Source organism: Onychostruthus taczanowskii, unplaced genomic scaffold, assembly GCF_017590055.1.
Source record: "Onychostruthus taczanowskii isolate IOZ18803 unplaced genomic scaffold, ASM1759005v1 scaffold15, whole genome shotgun sequence".
Classification (NCBI taxonomy): Eukaryota; Metazoa; Chordata; class Aves; order Passeriformes; family Passeridae; genus Onychostruthus; species Onychostruthus taczanowskii.
The window spans coordinates 12,448,152-12,470,521 of NW_024498685.1; the positions used below are offsets into that span (position 1 = coordinate 12,448,152).

A 22,370-nucleotide genomic window follows, 5' to 3' on the forward strand; every position below is an offset into this window, starting at 1 on the left:
TTTCTTGTTGTTGATGTTTGGGGTTTTTTAAGGACATACAACACCCAGAACAATTTACAGAAGACATATATGGGTTTGATGTAAGCAGAGAATATAATTGGAAGAGATAGATCAGACCCTTTTGTAACAATAAGTGAAATCATTCTTAAGTAAGGAACAAATTGACTCTTCAAAGCCATATTTCTCAAAGGAGTTAACATCCACAAGATGCATGAAATGAGCTTTTTTTTCCTTCACCTTTAGTAGCCTGGCATGTTTTTCATTGTAACTCGCCTGTGTGTTTTACACCTATTTTAAGTGAATTAAAGATGAGCAATTCACAGAAGTGATGCATTTTTCTGTCAGGCCATTACCACTTGTTTTCTCAGCGTGTTCTGCAGATCTATCTACAGATGTCATTACAGAAATCAATTGGTGGGCAAGATGGTCAGCATTTACTGACAACAGATAGTTAGAACTACAGTAAATACAGGGTTTAAAGGAGGCACTGAAAGTGTGTCTTTGCTATATCTGGGTCTCTTAGACAGTACTCTGTGTTATAGGTAGCTGGTGAATGTCAAGATTTGCTTTCATTCTGGATATTTCATGCTACAGTGCCTGCTAATAGCTGTGTGCTTGGCACTTCTGTCAATTTTGTACCTTGACCTCTGGGTCTGCTACAGAAATTGTGCTGTATGCCAAATGCAAGTGGGGTGGGACAAATGTCAGAGCTGAAGCAAAAGCAGAGATATCCCACCACCGTGGATTTTGAATATCATGCAATAACAGATTCCTATTTTTGTGCCGTTTAAGAAATAATCATTTGGATCATTTTCATCTGGTCACCTTAACTTCCATCAGGAGCACAGCTGAAATTCTTTATAAATATCCTTGCAACATGAAATTGCAAGGAAGAGGGAGAAATTTGTAGCTGTCATTTGGCCAGACACATCTCCATGAGGACTTGGCAATTTTTCTCAGTATTGTCCAGCCAGGGGGTGCACAGAAAGTTTCTTTCTATCACTCTTTTTTAGACAGAAACTTCCAAGCAGCTCAGAGCTTGGGAGCTGTGCTATCCCCACAGCAGCTCTGAGAGTAAAGGAGGAGAATATGTGGATCAGAATCATATAGGACAGGGTGGACAGGAGAGATGGAAATTATCCAGCCCAATCCCTGCTCCATCTGAGGTTAATTTGGAATGATAAAATGGCCTAAGTTGGAGATCATGAACATTCCAAAACCCCTGCCTTGGGCAAGGACACCTTCCAGGTTGCTCAGAGTTAGATCAAGTTGCTCAGAGCATTTCACAGCCAAGTCTTGAACACTTCAAAGAAAAGAGGTTCCAGCCTTTCTGGAAAACTTGTTTCTCTCAACCTATTTCCACACCTCCAGCTGGAATTTTCCTTACTGCCACTTATATTTTTTGACCCGTATCCTTCCACTCTGCATCTCAGAATATCTACAGCCCCCTAGTTGGTAGCTGAAATGGGCAATTGAATCCCTTGTCCTTCTCTTACCCTTCTCTCCTTCAGGATAAATATTTCCATCAGTCTCAACTCATGTGAAATGTGCCTTTATTAATCACCTTCATGGCCTTGTGTTGAGCTAACTCCTGCCTGTTTCTCTGGAGGGACACAAAGCTGGTTGACCAGTTTGATAAGCTGGATTCAAGTTTGCAGTGTCATCAGCCTTGAAGGAAATAGTCAAGGTATACACTAGATGTGAAGTCAACTTTAGATTGTCATTTAAAATTCAAAAATTAAATATTCTCCAGGTTTACTCTCCAGGTTTTATCAGCCTATCTGATTTCTTTGTTTGCCTCTTTTCAAGTGCCCAGGAGGAAAATAAGAAATCTTGGGCATGAAGAAGTGCAGGTTCCATTCCTAACTTGGCTTTCTTTGCTCACAGAAATATCTTTATAAAATAAAGATCCTTTTGTGGCAGTGAAATAGGGACAAATTGAACATTTTAATATTGAACAGTTAGAAAAATTGCCACCAACAACTGGTTATTTCAATAGAACATTTTTTTTCATTATTAAAAGTATTATTGATTTCTGTTAGTTTTTTTTCCCCCTGCCTTTGGAAAGTACAAAGTCTTTAAATAATTTGAGTTTTCACTTATTTCCTCAGAATTGCGGCATATGACTGATAACTGCCTTTAGAACTTCTAATAGCTAAATTACAATTATTATGCAAAGACCTACAATAGACAGTTATATGGATTGTTAAATGACTTTGCCTTTTTTGCAAACCATAATCATTTTCCTTTATTAGCTGAAGGATTTCATAATTTAAGGGAGATGAGAACCTATAAGTCACACTTTCAAATAAGGAACATGGATATTGCAAACATTAAATTCTCCCATAAAAATGTTAAGGCATCATTAAACTAGGATCAGATTAATACAATTCAGTCAACTCTAGATAGATATCTCCTGTAATAGGCTGAAACAATACCTAGTGATATAGGACTTGTAAGATTTTACTACAATCAATTTATAAACCTATAAAACATACAGGTATCACTCAAAGCCACCGTTAATTTTGCAAGCCCTGCATTAAATCAAGTGAATTTGGTAAGGAAAAATATTCCCCACCCTCACTGTAACTCCTTTCTATTGTTAGCTGCTATCACAGCATCTTGCTTCCACCCTAAGTCAGATGAGAGATGCCTTCTGGTAGGGGTTGACCTGAGAATCTGTGCTTGATTTATCCATCTGTTTAAATGTCTGAAAGATTTTTTTAAATGAATTTTCAGGGCATAATTTAATTCTCACTTGTAGCACTGTAAACCTGGAGTCATTCTGTGTTTGTTCCAGAATAACAGCAAGCGGGATTTGACCCCGGGTTTAATCAAATTAAAAACAAAGACTTGCTTCTCTTCTGATCAGCTGGGGAAAGGGAGGGAGTTAGCTGGGGAAAAAGAAGGTTTGGACTAAAGGCTCTGTGTGTGTTCCTTCCAAAGGTAAAGGCAGCTCTGTGGGTCTGTAGAAATGGCAATTTCAGACAAGCAGGGCAGAGCCAACGAGGCAGAGGTGGAAATGCAGAAGTTCCAAAGCATGATCTGGTTATCTCTGCAAGACTCACAAGTCCTGGTACAGACATTTAAATTGTTTTATGTATTGCCCTAGTCAAACCCTTGTGTGGGTGTATCTGCACTGGAATATTTTAGCATGGATCTCCAAAAACACAGCAGATTTATTGCATGTGCATAAGGAAAGGGAAGAGAGAGGGAAACGTTTCTCCCACGGCACCCAAACATGTATCAGTGCATTATGTCAAACATGGATCAGGATATGACCATAAACTGTACTGTATCTGTTTTATGCATTAATAATCAGTCTGCTACTAAATTCTTTGTGATAAGACCCAGAGGTTGAAGCAGGACTGAGAGGAACCAACAGAAAGGAGGAAAGGTTGACTTGCTAAGCTGAGCAGAGCTGGTGTGACTCCTAGGAGATTTACAGCAGAATAAAGAGAAATTTTGGAGGAACTATTTAAACGGTGATATGAGGAAAAAGAAAATTAGTTTACCTTGTTCTGTGAAGCCAGACTGGACCACTCAGGACAGACCACACTTGCATACACTGGTGTGCTTTTTAGCACAGGCCTAACTGCATGAACCCTCTATGCTTAGAAAGATAAAGAACTGCATGAACGATAGTATAGGTTTGTAAATCTGTATTAATGACCCAAAATGTAAGCAAACAGAAGGAGATGTCAAATACAGCAAAAGATGAGTATAGATTAGTTTCTTTGTAAAGCATTCCCATTTGCATTTAAGATAAGTTATGTGATTTAGTTCAGTATTTGCAGTATTCCCTGAGGTCTGTATAGGACAGATCCCAGGCTGCCTCAGTCATTTAGTGAATCATCTAATGCAATTGAATTCTGAGTGACAGCCAAAATTATATGTAGTTAGTAAAAAATGTTGTTGTATTTAATCATATAATTGTGCATCCATTTAGATCAGCCCAGCAATCACAAGAACCCTTATCCACAAGTACCTTTACCTATGTGACTAGTGGTTAATAAGTAGGAAAGCTCACTCAGAGGGCATTCTCAGGCAGAGAATTTGAAGAATAAGGCCTAGCTATATGCCAGCAAGAGACATTACTAAAAATCCATTATGTAGATGAGGATTGTTTTTTGATTCAGTTTGTTTTTGTTTTGTTTTGTTTTTTTTATTCAGCCACCTCATTGCAAAGTAAAAGATGCTACCCTAGTTTCTTTCATGTGAAAGAAACTAAGAAGCAATATCTGTTACAGCTAACCAATTTAAGTATATAAGGGTGGAAAAAAGTGGAAAATTACATTTCAGCCTAGATACCCACTGTGCATTTTCTGAACTGCCCTGTCAGTACATTCTCCTCCACCAACTTCTGAACTTGTGAGAGAAATTTGAAAGAGGAAGTCAAGTTTCAAAGTGCATTTTCTTTAAGATTATTGGAAAAAAAATCTGAGAATATAAGGCAGAAACCCTGACTGGCACTTTTGGTAAGGCAATCAGTAGCATGCATCTGCTGGGCATCTCATTCTGATGTTTGGGTGCTGCAGTGCTGTAATAGCTGGGGATGTGTTCAGAAACTGGTGTGACTCAGTGGCCTAAAGGAAACAACTCACTAAACAACTTTATTGTATAGTTAAATTTCCTTTTCAATGAAATAATGTGAATTAGAGCCATTTGGTGCCAGATCCTCCAGTTGCAAAGAGAAGGACGTGAGCAACAGCAAACGAAGGCACAAGTGGTGCAGAGATTTGATGCTGTCTGTTTGCAAGTAATGAGCTTGGTTCATCCATATGGCTGGTAATTGCTATCAGAATAAGTCACAAAGTGAGCTAATGGCTTTGCCCACACACAAATTGTAGAAACATATTTTCCAAGTCAGAAAACAACCGATTAGCTGAATCATGAGCTTGGAAGTCGGGAGACCTGATTCAACTTTCTGCTCCACCTTAGGTTTTTGGAGTTAACATAGCCAAGCTTTTAAAATATGGCTTTGCTGCAGACTGCAGTGAAGCATCAAGGTCTGCTAGTTAATTTTTAATGAGCTAGCTTGGAAGCAGTCTGTGGCAGTACTCAGTTAGCTTATCCTCAGTTCCAGTTCATCCATTAATTTCACTTGTGACAGGCGGATTTCAGGGTGTTTCGTCAAGTTCAGCAGGGATCAAATATAATCCAGCACTCTGATCAATCATATGAAATAAATTTAGCATTAAATGACCCAGTGGTCATCTCAAGTTAGATGTTAATTGTCTAACCATAGGGACTCAATTGATTTGGTAAAGTAGGACAGATGGACTCTGTAGTGTTGAAGATGAAGGACAAAATAACTAGCAAAGAGCCCCAAGAGGCCGTATTTGGAACATGATTCATCTCACCTAACTTCAGAGATCCCCAACCCTAATTACCTTTAGAGTTGGTGGAGACTTTAATGCCTTTTGAAGGGTGACTCATCTACATTATTTGATGCATCACCTCGATGAAGTGTTGGTAGAAAGGCATATGGATGAGGGGGGAATCTAGAAGCAGATCTCTGTTTTGGGCTGGGCAGTCCCAACCTCGGGGTCTTTTCAGGAAATTACCTTGCTTATTTAATGCAGGTTGATGCAGTGTCTGCACCACAACTTGGAGATAAGAGAAGAAACTCTCCTGCCCAAGTCTAGCTTTGCTCCCTGCCATGCTCTGGGGATAACACCCTCAGGAAGCTGTAGAAAGACAAGGTGGAGGTGAAACTTGTGCTCAGCCCAACAGGGGTGTCAGGAAACAGGATAGAAGCTTTGGAGCCCTTCTTGAGGATATTAATATGCATGGAGGGGGTGTTAACAGGAAACTTCCAGTGCTCTAGATGAGAGAGCTGAACTTTATTTCAGTGAAACGGCTGAGCCCAGAAGAGTCAGTGGAGAAAAAACCCTCCCAACACCTGCAGTTTTACCAATAAATCCTGTCCAATTAAGCCTATGAGATTTCACAGTGTTAAACACAGAAAAATCGATTGCAAAGTTTTATAGTGTTGGGAGGCAGGAGGGGTTTCACCTGTACTTTGTGATCGGTGCTCTTGGATTTATTAACAGGGATGTTTCAAGTGAGAGGGATGAAGTGTGGGGAAAACGCCACGAGAGGGAGATGTTGGAAGCAGGAAAGCTGTCGGATTTCTCAGCCTTACGCAGCAGATTACTTTTAGAAGGCACTCCACTAAAGATTGTTGAACTTTCAGGGAGCTCACAGCATCTTTAAAATAAAGTTTATTCTGGGAGGAAATTTGTCTGGAAAGCTAGAAATCGCTTTGGGAAAAACAAACAAAACCATAAAAATAATAATATTATTATTATTATTATCATCCCACAGAGCAACCAAAAACCTGTGACAAGCCTATTTAAAAAGTTATGCGCATTAAAAAATGAAATCTTCACCAGACACCACAATGCCTGCCATTTTAAGGTCAGATATTTTCATTTCCAATCCTTTTATATTTATTTCAAGTGGTAAAATGCATGACATAGTGTAGATATGGTGACACTTTACTGCTCAATATGAGGAGAGGAATCTACAAGGAGAAAGACCTGGCCAGAGAGATCACTCTGCTCCAATTAGCTTGTTTGTTATGTGTGTTTCTCACTACTGTTAAGACACCTCCCTGGAAAAACTTTAGATATTTCCCAGAGTTCAGCAGTAATTAAATGCCTATCTGAACTCCTAGAGCCAGCCTTGAAAAATGAATGTAGCAGTAAATGGCTCAAGTCATGTCAAATATATAGGGCTAAATGTGGATATTAATTATATAACCAGAGGGACTCAATTTACTTTGTAAAGCAATTAAAAGAAGACAGAAATTTACAGTCTGTTTCTGGAAAAGAGTAATGCCTGTTTAAAAATAACTTTCTACCCAGAATAGTCTGCCTGTCTCATATAATATCAGTTATGGGGGGAGAAGAATCCAAATCAACACAACAGAAGACTTTGGCATTTACAACAGTGCTTCTTTATGGAAATATCAAATCCAAGTTTTAAAACAATACAGGTTGACAGGTGCACTTTTAGACATGTAAACAAAGGTTTTACTTTTCAAACTGCCTGAAGAGCACATCAAAATTCAGCTTCCCCTTATTTTCATTCCCCCGGGCACATTCAGGATATGAAGAGGTCTGTGTTCCTATGGACAGGAGGTAGAAGTTTCATGGTTTTTAATTGTTTTTAATATTGCTCTAGATTATTCTAGTAGTCTGTCTCTCTCTCTTTTTTTCTTTTTTTTTTTTTTTTTTAAGTATTTCTTGCTTCAGAGTGGATAGGCAAGGATTTCTTTCCAGCTGAATCAGAACTGGAGTTTGTTCCTCTATCCATAAGGAAAAGGTTTTATAAAACCTCATCAGCCTAAAGCACCTGTTCCAAAAGGCATCCTGACGGAAAATTAACATGTCCTTGGGTGCTACCTGCACTTTAGTTCTACTTTCAGTGGTTTTCATATTCCTCTTCTTTTTAGTGTAGGCTCTGAAAATACCACTGAGTGATTTGGGTCAGGCTGTTGGTGAAAGAATCACAACCACTCAAGGCAATGGCCACAGCACCCATCCCTCTCTCTGCCTCAGGGCTAGAGAGAGCCAGGACCAGACACCTTCAAATATCATCTTCAAAGCAGTGTAGTCAGATAGAAAGGAAAGCATCAACCCTCCCCACATGGCTCAATGATCTCCTCTCCATCCCTTCAGAAACCAGCTTCTAGCAATGGTCTAAAAATCCTACAGTAGTTACTTTTGTCTTCAGAGTACAGCAGGTTTGGTTGGTCTATTCAATACTTCACTTAATTATTTCTTTTTTCCAGGAGTGTCATGCTCTAAGTTTTACTGGGACATTTTTCCCTCTGCCCTGTTGGGAACATGACTTTAGTGGGATTTTCTGAAAGAGTTTAATGCATACAGACAAGACAGTGGGAAAAACAGCTGAGGTAGCGTTAGTCTAAATTGTTTATTTCAAAACTATAGTGAGAAAGAGCTTCAAAAGCCCTGAAAGTGCTCTGAGAGACAGCAGCTGGGAGCCAGGGGCTATTACTTTTATATTTCAGTAGAATCCCTTTGCTTCTATGTCTCTGTTTCCAAAGTAAAAACGAGTTGAAGGCAGGGAGAAAGAACATCATTTCTGAGTGCCTTTCTCAGGCAGAATTTTACTGGAAGTTCATACAGACAAGGACTTCAAGGCATGACAGCAAGAAATCTTTAACTCTTGTGCAACAATTTCAAAACCTTTTGGTGAGAAAGGATGGGCTTGTGTGTTGAAGCAACGTGTGACAACACAAATAGCTGCATTTCCTCACTCTTGAATGAGTCTGGTATGCTCCAGGTGATGTCACTGTCAATGCTGAGCATGAGACATCATTTACATAAATTTACTGTGTTACATGAGCAGGGTTCTTGCTAATTTCTTGTCTGTAATGTGGCTGTGCCAGTTAATATATTTCCTTCTCTGTTATAACTCCAAGAACACTTACCAAAACATATATATATATATATATCTCAGCCTTTTAAGTATTTTTAAAGGCCTTCATTTTTAAAAGTTATTGAACAATACATTTAGAAAGGGAGAACGTGTATCTGCTTTAAAATTTTGCATTCTTGTACCTCTGCACTTATCAGCAATGAAAGACAAATGAAATCCCCATGCTGAGAACACCAAATGATGTCTGTGCTGGGTGTTTTAGTATGTTTAAGTCTTAATCATCTGTTTCTAGAAGATGCAGCTGTTTCAGGTGGTTTTCAGGTGAGCACATGGCCCTGTAGATGACAGCTACTCTGTGTCCCAGCACTTACTCCATACAGACAAAAGGGCTATGGGCTGTACTACAGGTTCCATCTGTCTGAAATCCCACATTCCCAGGAATATGAACACAACTAATTGGCCTCTCTGTGGCTGTTTTGACTGATTTTTTTAAAGGATAAAGCAATTTTTTTTAAAGGCTCTCTTCGCTGCTTAGAGGCACATGAGGGTTTCTTCATTGTGCTCAGCAAACACAGCCAGAGGTTCTCTTTGGTGCAAGTGGCTGATTCCCAGATTTACCTTCTCCAGTCTGAATTTCAGATCTGCACAGTGCTTCCCTTTTATAGCAGTCAAACCAAAAGCCTTATACCAGAGTAAAGGGAAAACAAAACAAACCAAAAAATCATTAACACATCCACCTTATATCCAGTTTATTTAATACCAGAGCAGTAAATACAAATAAGAGTTCTGGAATGTGGCAATGCTAGAGCCAGGTAAAGCTACACCTGTATGTTGGTAGTTCTGGAATCCTGTGTGGGCTGGGAAGCTGAGGGGTGTACATGAGCAAATTTGCATGTTCACTCTCATAGATATTGACCACACACTTAAAATGCAATGCTCCTGATATGGCAGAGCAGCATCTGCAGAAAAACAAAGTGCCTGTCAACTGAGAATTATGTTTCTAATATTTTTAGTTTTATAACAAGTGAAATATCTTTTGCTTTAAAAAAAGGTGATCTTTGGTCAACACAATAAAATGTGCTTTAGTGCTATTTTTCAGCCTTACAGCTAAGATTATATGTAACCTTTTTATGTTTTCTTATGGGTGAAAGCTAAAAAACAGAAAGTAAAAAAAACAACCTGAAATTTTCTAGTTTAAATGCAAGTAAAATTTCAAAGCAGAGGTAGGCTTCAACACAGCATCCTACAAAGACTGAATCCCAGCTGTCCCCTGGAGTGGGTAGGAGGCAGCAATTCATCTTCAGATCACTTCCCTTTCATGAGTTCTGTATGAGCACAGCACTTGCAAACAGGCTGGGCTGAGCCCTTATTTAGCTGTCTAGAGTTAGAGCTCTGAATGTCAACTGACAACATATTTAAACCCATCTGATGTTTAATATCCACATCTGAGAAGTGTAGCTAGCAGTGCTCAGTGCTCTCTCCCTGTGGTATTTCAATACCACAGCCATGAGTAAATGTAAGGACATTGGTTATTAGGAGAAACACTCTCTGTGAGCACAGGTCTTACCAGCAGGCTGACCTTTAAATCCAGGCAGGCATCCTAGAGAACTTGTGCTCTTTACCAGTCCATGTGCCTTCCAAGCTTCTGCTGCCATCTGAGACCGAGCAGTCGCACCCACCTTGCAGCTAATGAAACTTCTGTTAAAGTTTATAAAAACTGCTCTGTGGAAGGGATCAACCCAAACCTTGCTGTAAAATTATTTCACTCAACAACGACCTTGCCAAAACAGTCCAGTGCTCACTGACTAACATTTCACTAACATTTCAGCTCCCACACTCCTCAACCCTCTCCACTTTCTCTCATCACTCATGGAATAAAAAAAAAAAATATATATACTGAAACAGGAGACAATACTGCTTTATGTATCTGCTTCCCTACTTCTGGTGCCTCTGCAAGGCAGCTCTGCAGGTAAATACCTTTCGTAGACTTGGTGTCTAAGCATTTAATTCATATGAATTTTAGCAAGTGTAAGGCACACAAGGATCTGAGTTAAATACAAATACATTACCACATGAAGCTGCAGTATTTTGCTTTTCTTTAGTGCAAATGTTCTTGCACTCAAAAAGAAAACTACTCAGAATTCTGAATAAGATTTTGATCAGCAAGGCTGAGTTTACTGGATATTATGTGGTTTAGTGGTAGACTTGGTAGTTTGGTTAATGGCTGGATTGATGACCTAAGGGTCTTTTCCAATTAAGTTAATCTGTGAAATGACTGTACTTCAGCTGCACCTAGAAGCTCTGTCCAAGACCATGCTGGTGTTGAATAAATACAGACTAAACCTCTCTCTGGAGCAGCTTGCAGTTTAAATGGCACTGCCCTATACAATAAATCTGCAGCAGAGCTTGAAACAGAAGCTCAGGTCTTCCAGGTCTAGACCATACTGTCTCCCACCTTTGGTTCCTACTGTCTTACTCCTCCACATATTGACCTTTGGAGGAAATTCAGTGAATCCCAAGAGCTCAGCTCCATTATTTTAGCTTGTTCCAACTTCAAGACTAGCCATCTCTTACACAGATTTCCTCCTCTTCCCAAACACATTGTTGATTAACTTGGCCATTGACTTGGAACCGCTTGGTCGTCTCTTCTCCTTCACTTTGAAATTGGCAGTGATATTCCTCAGCACCTTGGTGAACATTGCCACAACTTCCTGATAATGCTCTGCTGCAGACAGTTCACAGAATTGGCACTTGTTATCTATTGCCAGCTTCTGTCCTTCATCCCAGCCAACCTCCCTCATGTGGCATAAATCCTGTTTATTGCCAACCAAAAATATTGATGATTCGACCATCCTGAAATGGAAAAGGTTCCAGTCAGAGAAAAGATATGTACAATGCTGTGTCATATGCTGTGCTAAATTCATAACATATAACAGGATAACAGGCACTGCAAAAAAACCCAAAATGAACTAACCAGCCCCCTCACCTTGCTAGGAAGAATTCTAATTTTCCATTTGTGAAAGGATCTTCCAGACAAGCTATTCTCTACCAGCAGATTTTCATTTCTGTTTTCTCTACTCAAAGAATTAATGTATTCGCTAGGAAGAATTCTAGTTTTCCATTTGTGAAAGGATCTTTCCAGACAAGCTATTCTCTACCAGTAGATTTTCATTTCTGTTTTCTCTACTCAAAGAATTAATGTATTTTTAAATCCACTGCTTTTTTCATGCTCTATGCTGCTGAGTATATTGTCAGCAGCTGGACTTCATGAAGAAGCAACCTGATCATTATTTCCATTTGCAGGTCCAAGAGACAGATCACTGTCAGTGGCATAACTCAGAGGGAAACACAGGAAATCTAATTCCAAGCTTCTGCTAAAATTATTCCTTTCAGAAATTAACCTTAATTAAGAAAGGTCAGAAGTAAAACAGAAAAATGGGGTTTTTACTCCTCTTCTGATACAGGTAAAGGATTCCACTCCTTTATTTAGAAAGCACCTCAGCTGGCTGATGCAGGAATACACACCCCCATCCATACTCACACCTGCAGTTCTGGTGATCCTTTTTTTAAAGTACTTCCTCTTTTTCCATATGGTCACCTATGTGCACAAATGATGCTGGAGTCACCACCAAAGGCAGTTTAGGACATATTTGTGGAATTATTTTCCTTTGTTGTGGGAAATGCTTTTCTTCAGCCCCTATATTTGTGTATCTCCATTGGTAATTGAATGGGAGAGTAAAAGCACAGACTGACTATGCCAGGCTTTTTCACCTGTGTAACACAGCAGAAATGCTTATGGCAATAATTTAAATACCAGTTTTGTGAGAAATAAGAACAAAAACCCTGATGTACTTGGGTTTGGATACAGTAAAATAGACTGTAATTTGCCCTCAGGTACCTTGTTGGCATTGTACTACATCACTTTGATGCTGCTGGATTTTAATTGCTGCTAGGATCACCTGCAAGCTCACAAAAGGGTTTTCAGCTTTCTTTATGCTTGCTGAGGGGGAAAAAAAAAAAACAAAAAAAAAAAAAAACCAAAACCAAATAATGCCACTTACTTTTTACAAACTCCTATGTGAGACTCCCGGATCCTGTAGAGCAGTGCTTTTGCAAAGGCAAATGATGCCCTGTCGCTGATGTCGTAAACAATGACAAAGCCATCGGCCCAGTGGAGCTCATCTGCCAGGGAGAGCTTCCCCTGCTGGGGCTGAAAGAGGTGCAAATGCACACGGAAAAAAAGAGTGTTACTCTTGCCACTCCAGAGCCTTTTCTCTGTCGCTGTGAATGCCAGAACACAGTAACTTTCATTGCAAAAGATATTTAATAGGTTTAGGTGCTGGCATTGAATTCAGGCTGGTGCTGCTCCAAAAGCCTTATAAATAAAGCCTTCATATTTGTATAAATTTATTTATACAAATAAATAAACCATCATCAAAAATGGCACTTTGGGTTGCTGACAAGTTCATTATTAAACATTTACACTTTGTTGAAGCAGTGAAAATCCACAACCTGTACAGCCATTGCTTATGCTTAATATCCTGCAGGATTACATGAGAGTGAAGCACACAGGAGCCATCAACACTTGTGTGTTTTGTGGTTATAGCTCTGGTTTGCTTGTTCCTAATAATCTGACTACAGTAAGCTTAATGATTTCCTTCATTTATTTTCTTTCCTCTTTGAGTTGTTCAAGTTTCAAACACTAATTACCCATATGTTAAATTTCTGAAGAGCTAGGAAAAAAAAATCTTCTTTCAATCTGCAGCTGAGTTTAATAAACCTAGTGACAAAAGTCACTTGAGTGATAATAGGGTTATGCTAATCCTTGACCTTCTTCACACCAAGAAACTGCCACAATTCTGATTTTCAGAAAGCAACAGCTTTAAACTGTCCCAGTAAGCAAAGGAGTCTCATTTCAAAACTATTTAAAATTAGCTTATCCCTGCACATGACTTGGCAGCAGCTAGCAGGACTGTAGGACCTAAAATAGATTAAAAAACTGGAAGCTGATCAGAAAACAAAACATTAAAATTTTACTTCACTAAACAGCCAAAGTTAGGCCTTGTTCCTAAGGAAAAAAAAAAAAAAAAAAAAAAAAAGAGTACAGACAGCTCAGAGAGCGCTACACAAATACGTGCAACCAAAATCTCTCCTCATAATTTAGGCCTAACCTGTTTAACCCTCTCCAGCTGCCACTCCCAGTGTTTCAACACCTTAATAACGAGTGGCCCCCATGCCTCAGGATTTAATCTTGCAGCAAGTGGAAGCTGCAGGCAAAGGAAAGGGGCCTTAGGGTGGGAGCAAGCCATGACACAGCGGCTGCTCCAGGAGCCTCACCACCCTGGGACAAGCAGTGCTGTTTGTCTCAACACTGCTGAAGTTTTCAAAACCCTGGATTTAAGCGTGGGTCACACTTCCAGTGGTTTGGCTTTCACATCAGCATTCCTTCCCCCAGCTGGTAAGAGGGAAGGCAGCTGCCCAAAAGGGAGCCTGGAGAGCCAGTGGGATCTGCCAGACCTAGGTCTGCCCCTGTTGCACAGTTCCTAAATTCCTCCAATCCTGCAAATTACGTAAATTAATACAAAACTTCATTTCAGAGTGGTTTACTGTGGTTAGATTTTATTTGTCAATTTGTACAAGCTGTATTATGCAAGCTTTACTTCCAGGCCTGTCTACTTTGACCATTTGTGCAATCATTATTAAACTGCTTGCTTGATAAGCTAAATTTCATTCCTTTAGTGTACAAGCTGCATTATGCAAGCTTTACTTCCAGGCCTGCCTACTTTGACCATTTGTGCAACCATTATTAAACTGCTTGCTTGATAAGCTAAATTTCATTCCTTTAGGGAATTTAGGGCTTTTCATTTGAGAAAACTCCATGTAATCCAATGCCTTATCTCTGTATTTACCTATGAAAAGTGGTTATTTCTGTTAGTATGATTCCAAAATACAAATGTATTTCCAGAAAATGTCAGCCATTAAGGATTTCTTTGATGAAATGGGAAAGTATTCAGTAGTTCCCAGTAGAGCCCCAGCAACTATAAAATTTCAGTCTTTAAAAAAAAAACCCAAAAGAGCAGGCACAAATTCCAACAACCAAAAGTTTGTAACCCCTTGACCCTTTATACAGGTAATGAAGAACAGCTTTTCTTTACCCTCCTCCTGCTAAATTCTTACCTGTGAACAAGGGTCATAAATTTCCAGGTGTATCTGCCTCCCGTCCAAGCACAAGTGTTTAGTGTAGATGCATTCTAATAGATAGATATTATCCAAAGAAAATCAGTGTTACTGACTGGGGATGACAGTAAAAAGAAAATACAACAGTGAAATTTGATAATACTGAGGACTCCTTGATTACTGGTTATTTGATTGATTTCTCAAGGCATGTAGAATTTTTTTTTTGTCTCTGATCTCCCTTTTTTCTTTTTTTCTTTTTTTTTTTAGGAGAGGAAAGTTGTTAGGGAAGGCTTTTTTGTTTGTTTTGTGTGTGGTTTTGGTTTTGTTGACTGGTTGTCTGCCTTTTTTTCTGAACACACACTGGAAACAAACCTACTGAATTTTGCACCAATCAACCCCTTAGGCAGACCAACACCATTTCACTGTGGTGCTCCCATCAAAATCTTGGTGAGTGAACACTTTCAGATTCTGCTTTTCCTCTTCCAAACCGGACGGGAATTCACAATCCTCACAATCAGCTAAATGCTGATCCTCATTCAGCTTGATACCAGGGCTCAGGATTATATAATGTGCAGCTCTGATTCTGCACAAAAGTTGTTATATAGCAATAATATTTATTTAGCATGGCTTCTGGTGCCTTAAGAGTTCTCATACCAGGCAGCATTAGACCAAGAGTATTTACAGGACCATGTCCTTAGGATAGAGTCCAAAAATATTTCTGCCATGTCTCAGATTTAGGACTCTCCACCAACACTGGGAACTCTGCTGCAGACACACCATCACTACTATTTAAAGCAGCAGGGTGTTCTGAGCAAGTGTAAGCAGATTGTGGTTGCCAGCAGGCTTTCTACACTATAATTTGTCATTTTCTGAACTACAGGGACAGGAATTGGTGCTGGCAGTACAGAAAACATACTTAAAACTGTGTAATGAGGGATAGCTCTGTGATCTCTGGAACTCAGCACCTTCAGCATTCTTCCTGCTCATCTTAAGAATTCATGTGATGATAAACTATCAGTCCCAAGCATCTCAGGGTATAAAATCTACAGCCCCTTGCTTGTTTCCTTAATTAAACAAACTTTTAATTATTATTTTGACTCCACTAATAGTGGCATGACCTTTATTTTACCACCCCTCTTACCACTTTCCTCATCTCTAGAAGCAGTGCTCAACTTATCTTCCAACAAACATTTGTTAAAAAATGAAAATGTTCTGGGGGTTTGGCATGCTTTTTACAGGATTTGCAGTACTGGAGGCTGAGAACAGAACCTGGTTTTGGTTGTAGGTGGCTTGGAACACACACAGGGCACAGAGAGCACATAATTTACATGTGGCAGCTTAGAGTTAGAGCAGCCAGCTGGGACACAAACTGTCTGCTCAGTCTGTGTTTGTATAATAACAAATAATGGTAGAGCACACATGTACAATTGTAGCTCTTCCTTCAGAATAAGTTCATTTGGATATATTCACTACCATTCAGCTTAGTACTTCCTTTTTCTTTGTTATTTACAGATCACTAGAAGCAACTCTGATTCTTGTGTAGGGGGGAGGAAAAAAAAAAGCGTGGAGAGAGAATCCTTTACTTTAGCAGGGAAATTCAGCTTAGTACTTTTTTCTTTGTTATTTACAGATCACTAGAAGCAACTCTGATTCTTGTGTAGGGGGGAGGAAAAAAAAAAGCGTGGAGAGAGAATCCTTTACTTTAGCAGGGAGAGTGAGGTAGAGGGCAATCTCTGTCCCTCGTTAAGTTTTGGGACTCCTGCCACATCAGCTGGGGTGGCAGCACACTTCCAACGTTGTTTGTGCATCAGCTGGGGTGGCAGCACACTTCCAAAGTTATTTGTGCATCAGCTGAACGGCATTCCCACTCGGGATGTAAAAGTCCAAGTCTTGCTTTGCCGCCTTCCGAGACTTAGAACGTTTTAACGAAAGTGACACCAATGGCACCAAAGTGACATTTAATCCTGTGTGCAGCCAGGCTTTCCTCACAGCCACCAGAGCAGCGCCTCCCTGCCTCACTGGGGCCTCGGGTTATGCTTTGATTAACCTCCCGTGCCGATAAACAGACAGATAAACAATCTGTCTCCCCCCTGCCCTGGAGCCGAGGAGGGGATATTCTGTAGAAAAGGTCTTGTTTTGGGGTTTTTAGTCTATTCCTTTGCTCTCTCTGATCGTGCTGACCATAGCCCACCCTCGTTCCCACTCTCATCCCGGTCTCTTCCCGTCCCCAGCCGCGTTGAGAGCAGCGATCTCCCCCCGACACTCGGATCATCTTTTCCCCTTTCCCCAGGGCTCAGAGTCCACCAGGAGCCCATAACCGAGCAGAAACTCCCATCCCCGGCAAAGTTCCGCAACACCCAAATTCTCCATCAAATCAGTGCTTGGGGAGCCGCAAGGGAAAAAAGCACTCACAATGCCTTGTCAGAAAAAAAAAAACTTTACAGTTCACAACAGAAGTAATGGGATATTGTTGAGACCAGCTGCGATCAAGAAATGCTACTCCACTTTCTAACAACTGTTAAGCACTTATATCTGCTTTTTTTTGGAAGCAGTGCTTCAGAAACTCCCTCTGTGCTTTGCTTTGCTGTTTAAACCTTTACTTCCAGGACGGACAAACCAAACTACAGATTTGCTTTACAGGTCTCAAAAAAAAAAAAAAAAAAAAAAAAAAAAAAAAAAGGACAGGATACATCTAGCACTTGCGCTCGCCAGGGGAAAAACCTCCATCCCTCCCTCTATCCATCCCTGCATCCCTGAGCTCACCAGCGCTGGACGCGTACTCGCCGATGAACCGCCGCGTCAGGAACCGCACCGCCAGCGCTGCGGGAGGGAAGCAGAGCCAAGAATTAGCGGGACCTCGCCTCCCCCTCCACCAAACCCGAGCCGTTCCCGGCTTCTCCGGCCTTACCCGACTTGCCGGCCCCGCTGCCGCCCAGCACGGCCACCTTCACCTCGCTCATGCCGCCGCCGCGCCGCCCCCGCCGCCCGCCGGCCTTTAAAGCGCCTCGGGCGACGCCGCCCCGCAGCCTTCATCCTTCATCCTTCATCCCCATCCCGCATCCTCATCCCGCCTCCTCCCGGCTCCCCGCCCTGCTGGGGCCGAGGGAGGTGCGGCTCCCCGCGGAGGGGCCCGGCCTCTAAGGCTGCTGAGAGGCGCCTTCCTCCTCCTCCTCTTCCTCCTCCTCCTCCTCCTCCCCTCGAGTGCCGCCCGGCCGCGCCCCGCAGCGAGAACTTTGTGCAGGTCGCCTTCCCCTCGTCTCGGTGCGCTCGGGAGATGGGGGGGAAGGAAAACAAGAAAAAACGAAAGAAAAAGGGAAAAAAACAAAAAAAAAAAGAAAAAAAACCACTCCAAAAAAAACTCCAAAACAAAACAAACAAACATCAACAAGAAAAACCACTCCCCCCAAAGAAAAAAAAACAAAACAAAAAAAAACGAAAAAAAAAGGGAAAAAAACAAAAAAAAAAAGAAAAAAAACCACTCCAAAAAAAACTCCAAAACAAAACAAACAAACATCAACAAGAAAAAACACTCCCCCCAAAGAAAAAAAAAATAATAATCCAAAAAAAAAAAAAAACCAAAAAAAAAAAAAAAGGAAAACAACCACTCCAAAAAAAACCCACAAAACAAAACAAACAAACATCAACAAGAAAAACCACTCCCCCCAAAGAAAAAAAAACAAAACTAATAACCCAAAAAAACCCCCAAACAAATAAGAAGCAACAAGAACAAAAACCAAACAAAAAGAACCCTAAAGAACCTAAAAACCCCAAACAAATAAAAAGGAACAAAAACAACAAAAAACCCCAAACGAAATAAATAAAAAAACACCCAAAAAACAAAAAAGAAAACAACAAAACCCAAACAACTCCCCCCCCAAAAAAAACCCCAAACAAATAAAAAACAAGGCCCAAAAATTTAAAAGTAAAAAAAGAAAACAAACAAAAAAATCCCCAGAAAACAAACAAATAAAAAATAACAATAAAAAGCCCAAAAGAAAAAAAAAAACAAAAAACAACAAAACAAAATAAAACCCAAAAAACCAATAAAAAAACCCCAATCCCAGCCTCTGTGTGTGTGTGTATGTGTGTTTGCTTTTGCTCTAAGTTTGTTTTGCTGGCTTGTCATCATTTTCTACCAGGAATATGAAAGTAAAGAAATGAAAGTGGTTTTTGGGGAGTTTCTTTTGTGTTTTTTTTTTTTTTTTAAAGTGGTTCTGGTGGTAACTTGCTATTAAAAAAAGAAAAAGCGGTTTGCACTTGTCTGTTCTTTGCCCCAGGTTTTGAACTCTCATCTAACTCTCACTAAAGCTCTAATCTTGTAAAAAACTTCTGTGGGCTTGCCTTTTTGTGCCTGAGAATGTTTTTATTGAATTTAAATTTGGGGTTATGTGGTGCACGGTGCTCAGCTAAGACTTGCAGTACGCCTGTGGAAAGAGAAACTGTGAAATAGCAAAATACTACGGATTTGGAGGGTGAGGTAGAAAGGGCTTACCCTCTGAAAAGGCACCTTGTGTCTGCTGTGCCTCCTTTTTTTGGGGTTCCTCAAGTGCTCTCTAATGTCTGTTTGGTTCTGCGCATACACAAAATACATCTGTGCAAAGGTTTACTTAATCCACTAAAATAAGAGATTTAGCATCCAGGTTGCTTGTGTTTTTATACCTATTCTGTTCATGTTTATTTTATTTGGTTTATAAAACTTTAGTATGTTCATTCCAATATTTTTTTTTACTCTCTTCTGATGCAGCTGTTGTGAATTATATAAATCATTCAGTGAAGCACTGCTGCAGTGTGCTTACCAGGGGGTGTTCCAGGTACAAGAGATTTCCATGAGCTCAGAAAAACAGGCAGGGGAGGTATTTGCATGTGTGTTTTTTTACAGCTGATGGAAAAGCTTACTGTAGGAAAAGATATTTAAAAATTAACAGGCAGATGCAACTTGGCTCCAAAGTCCCTGCTTAAAAGTTGCTGAGGGCTGGAGGTGTGGTCAGAGGATATCAGATATGTCATCTGGTTTGCTTTGTGGAGGTTTATTCACAGAATTACAGAATGGTCTGGGATGGAAGGGACCTTAAAGATCATTCATTTCCAACCCCCTGCCTTGGGCAGGGACACTTCCACTATCCCAAGTTGCTCAGAGCCCCTTCCAGCCTGGCCTTGGGCACTGCCAGGGATGGGATATCCCTGGAACTTCTCTGGCAACTTGTGCCAGAGCCTCACCACCCTCAGGATAAAGAATTTTTTCCTGATATCTTATCTAACCCTTCTATCTTTCAGTTTGAAGCCATTCCTCCTTGTTCTGCTATTGCTTGCTCACAAGACAAAAGTTCCTAAAGCATCTAAAAGAACTATAGTCTGACTTTTTTTGGCTGTTTTAACATTTGCTTTTGAAATAGCAGGATGCTGAGATCACTAGGCTTGAGCCAATATTGGTGTGACAGGCACAACTTGGTATTTTGTTGTTTCATATACATTGAAACCACTGCAACAGGACTTTACAGAAAGCTTAGCAACAATACTGAGGATATGACAGCTTGTTAAAAATCAAATGCTGTGGTACTAAGTGTTGTACTTGAGATGTGAATTGTCCAGATTCTTATTTCATACCCTCTGCAAAGGGAAGAACAGAATCCAGGTCTCTGTTCTCATTATTTGAACTTAGCTACATAAACACATCCCTTGCCTAAACAGCAGATATGATGACCAAATTAGGGTGTTGCACATGTTAAAGAATGTACTGCCTGGGATTTTATTTCTTTTAGTAAGACAAAAAAAAAAAAAAAAAAAGAAAAAAGTTAAGGAGACTGAGATGATTTGTTCTGTGTATTTGCTGTGCATATAACTTAGAGTATTAGAGAAATTAAGTTTAATTGAAGATTAAACAATGTGAACGTTTCTTTTCTGAAAGACTATTTTTCTCCAGCCCTTCCTAGAGCTAAGTGGAACTGAGAAAATTTATAATGGGAGGAACACCTGAATATCCACTTTTCTGTCAATATTCTATTATTGCTGCTGCATTTTCGTTTTACAAGGGCATACACAGAGATTTTTTAAATTTCTTCACACATGTAGGACAAATACCAAATTTCTTCTACATCAACATCCACACAAAACTTTACAGCAAAAGTTGCTCACCTGTCTAAGCAACACCATTTCAAGTTGTAATAAATACAACTTGTTGTATTTTGTTGATCAGCTTGTTGAAAAGTTTTTGTTGATCAGCTTGTTGAAAAGGTTTGATTAACATGAAGCTTGAGGGAAGGTATCACTTGTTAGAAGAAATGCTGCAAAGTGAATATACATTTTAATGAACTATTTGCCTAGATTTGGCCTTGTACATAGAAGTTTGTGGTAGATGTTGTAGTAATGCCACTTTAAATTGCTTTAGATGTTTGCTTTCGTTGAGTGTTGACAGTCTTTATGTGCTACTTGTACAGCTGCCATTTTCTGTTCCTTCCATTACCAAATCTGTCTGTTCTGGAGTGGTTTTACCTTCATTACCCATGGGTGTAAATATCTGTGTAAGGTTAGAGGTGCACAGGAAACAGTAAATCTCTCTAGTGTGCAGAAGATCACACGTGAGTTTCTGGTGGTCAAAAATGAGTGAAATCTGTGCTGCTCAAGTGACAAGTGAGTTAACTTTGTTTACATGTGTAAGGCTCTGCTGTGAAAACAGCAGGCTTCTAATAGGCATAAAGAAAAGAAAATATTAACCAAATAATTTTTTTTTTTTTCAGTGAACATGGTAGAGGATTGATTTTGAATTGCTTAAGCTAAAAGTTTTGAGAGTTCTGCAGGTCACTGGTCAAATGTGGTCACTTTACATTTCATCCCTAGTTCTGTAAATTGGGATGTCTGTGGTTTGCACTCAGACCTCTGAGAGTCAAAAACTGCTTGTGGAGAAAATTAATATCAGAAAAACAGGTAGTTTTCATTTTGGCTGCTGCAAAGAAGGTGGAATTGGGAGCACATATTCAAAGAGCTCCATTGGAACCACTGGCTGAAGCAGGTGCTTGCTGTTTGCTGTGTCTGGCATAGAATTTCTACAATTTGGTGAGGTCTCTGTCCCTGCAGAACTAGTCCCTTTTGGTTTCTGGAGTAATGGTTTCCAGGTAAGATATCCCAAGTCCACTTCCCACCAAATCTTCAGGTGGAGTGCTTTAAATTTTCCATCTGCTACTCTAACAGAAAACACAAACTGGCCAACTAGGCCAGTGTGTCTAAAACCACAGGAAAACTAACAAAACTAGGAGAACAGGATTTTCAGCTGAATTTGATGTTTTCATCATCTATAGGCTTGGATGCATTCCTCAGTGGAATACACAGAGGTATTTATTCACAAGAGAAAGAAAAACTGATAAAAATCATCCCTGTTACTTGTCTTTGTGTGGTGCAATGGAATAGATGAAAACTGCCAATTTCCTCCTCAAAATGCTGAACTGCTCTTAGAGGCAGGTTGTTTTATAAGTGGACTGAAATTTATATTGCTGGCCATGGGAAAGCACCTGGTTTGAGGTTTTTGTAGCAGAAAATACAAATTTACTCAATGATAAAGTCCTGTTAGTGCACAAGTGTCACATTCACATTTTCTGGGAAAATCCCTTCACCCAGGATTTTTCTCCTGGGAAACTGAGAAGGCTCAGAGAAAAAGGGAAACAATTCTTATCTCATTTGCTTCTCCTGTGTTTTGCTGCTTTGGAATGTGTTTGGAGATTGTTTACCCACAGGTGATTGTTTCATTGGTTTCTGCTGTGAGTTGTTTTAACTCTTTGGCCAGTCAGGGC

The 22,370-nt window shown here is 40.0% G+C and overlaps 1 protein-coding gene across 1 annotated transcript; it reads right to left on the reverse strand.

The window, feature by feature from the left end:
- Positions 1-9,148: 9,148 nt before the first annotated feature.
- RERGL (RERG like) lies at positions 9,149-17,769 on the reverse strand. Its single transcript, XM_041398850.1, has 5 exons — positions 17,498-17,769; positions 17,353-17,409; positions 14,590-14,663; positions 12,474-12,622; positions 9,149-11,265 (listed from the first exon to the last, which is right to left on the reverse strand). The coding sequence occupies exons 1-5, from the start codon at positions 17,547-17,549 to the stop codon at positions 10,983-10,985; spliced, it is 615 nt and encodes a 204-aa protein (XP_041254784.1). The 5' UTR covers positions 17,550-17,769; the 3' UTR covers positions 9,149-10,982.
- Between the last annotated feature and the right edge of the window lie 4,601 nt (positions 17,770-22,370).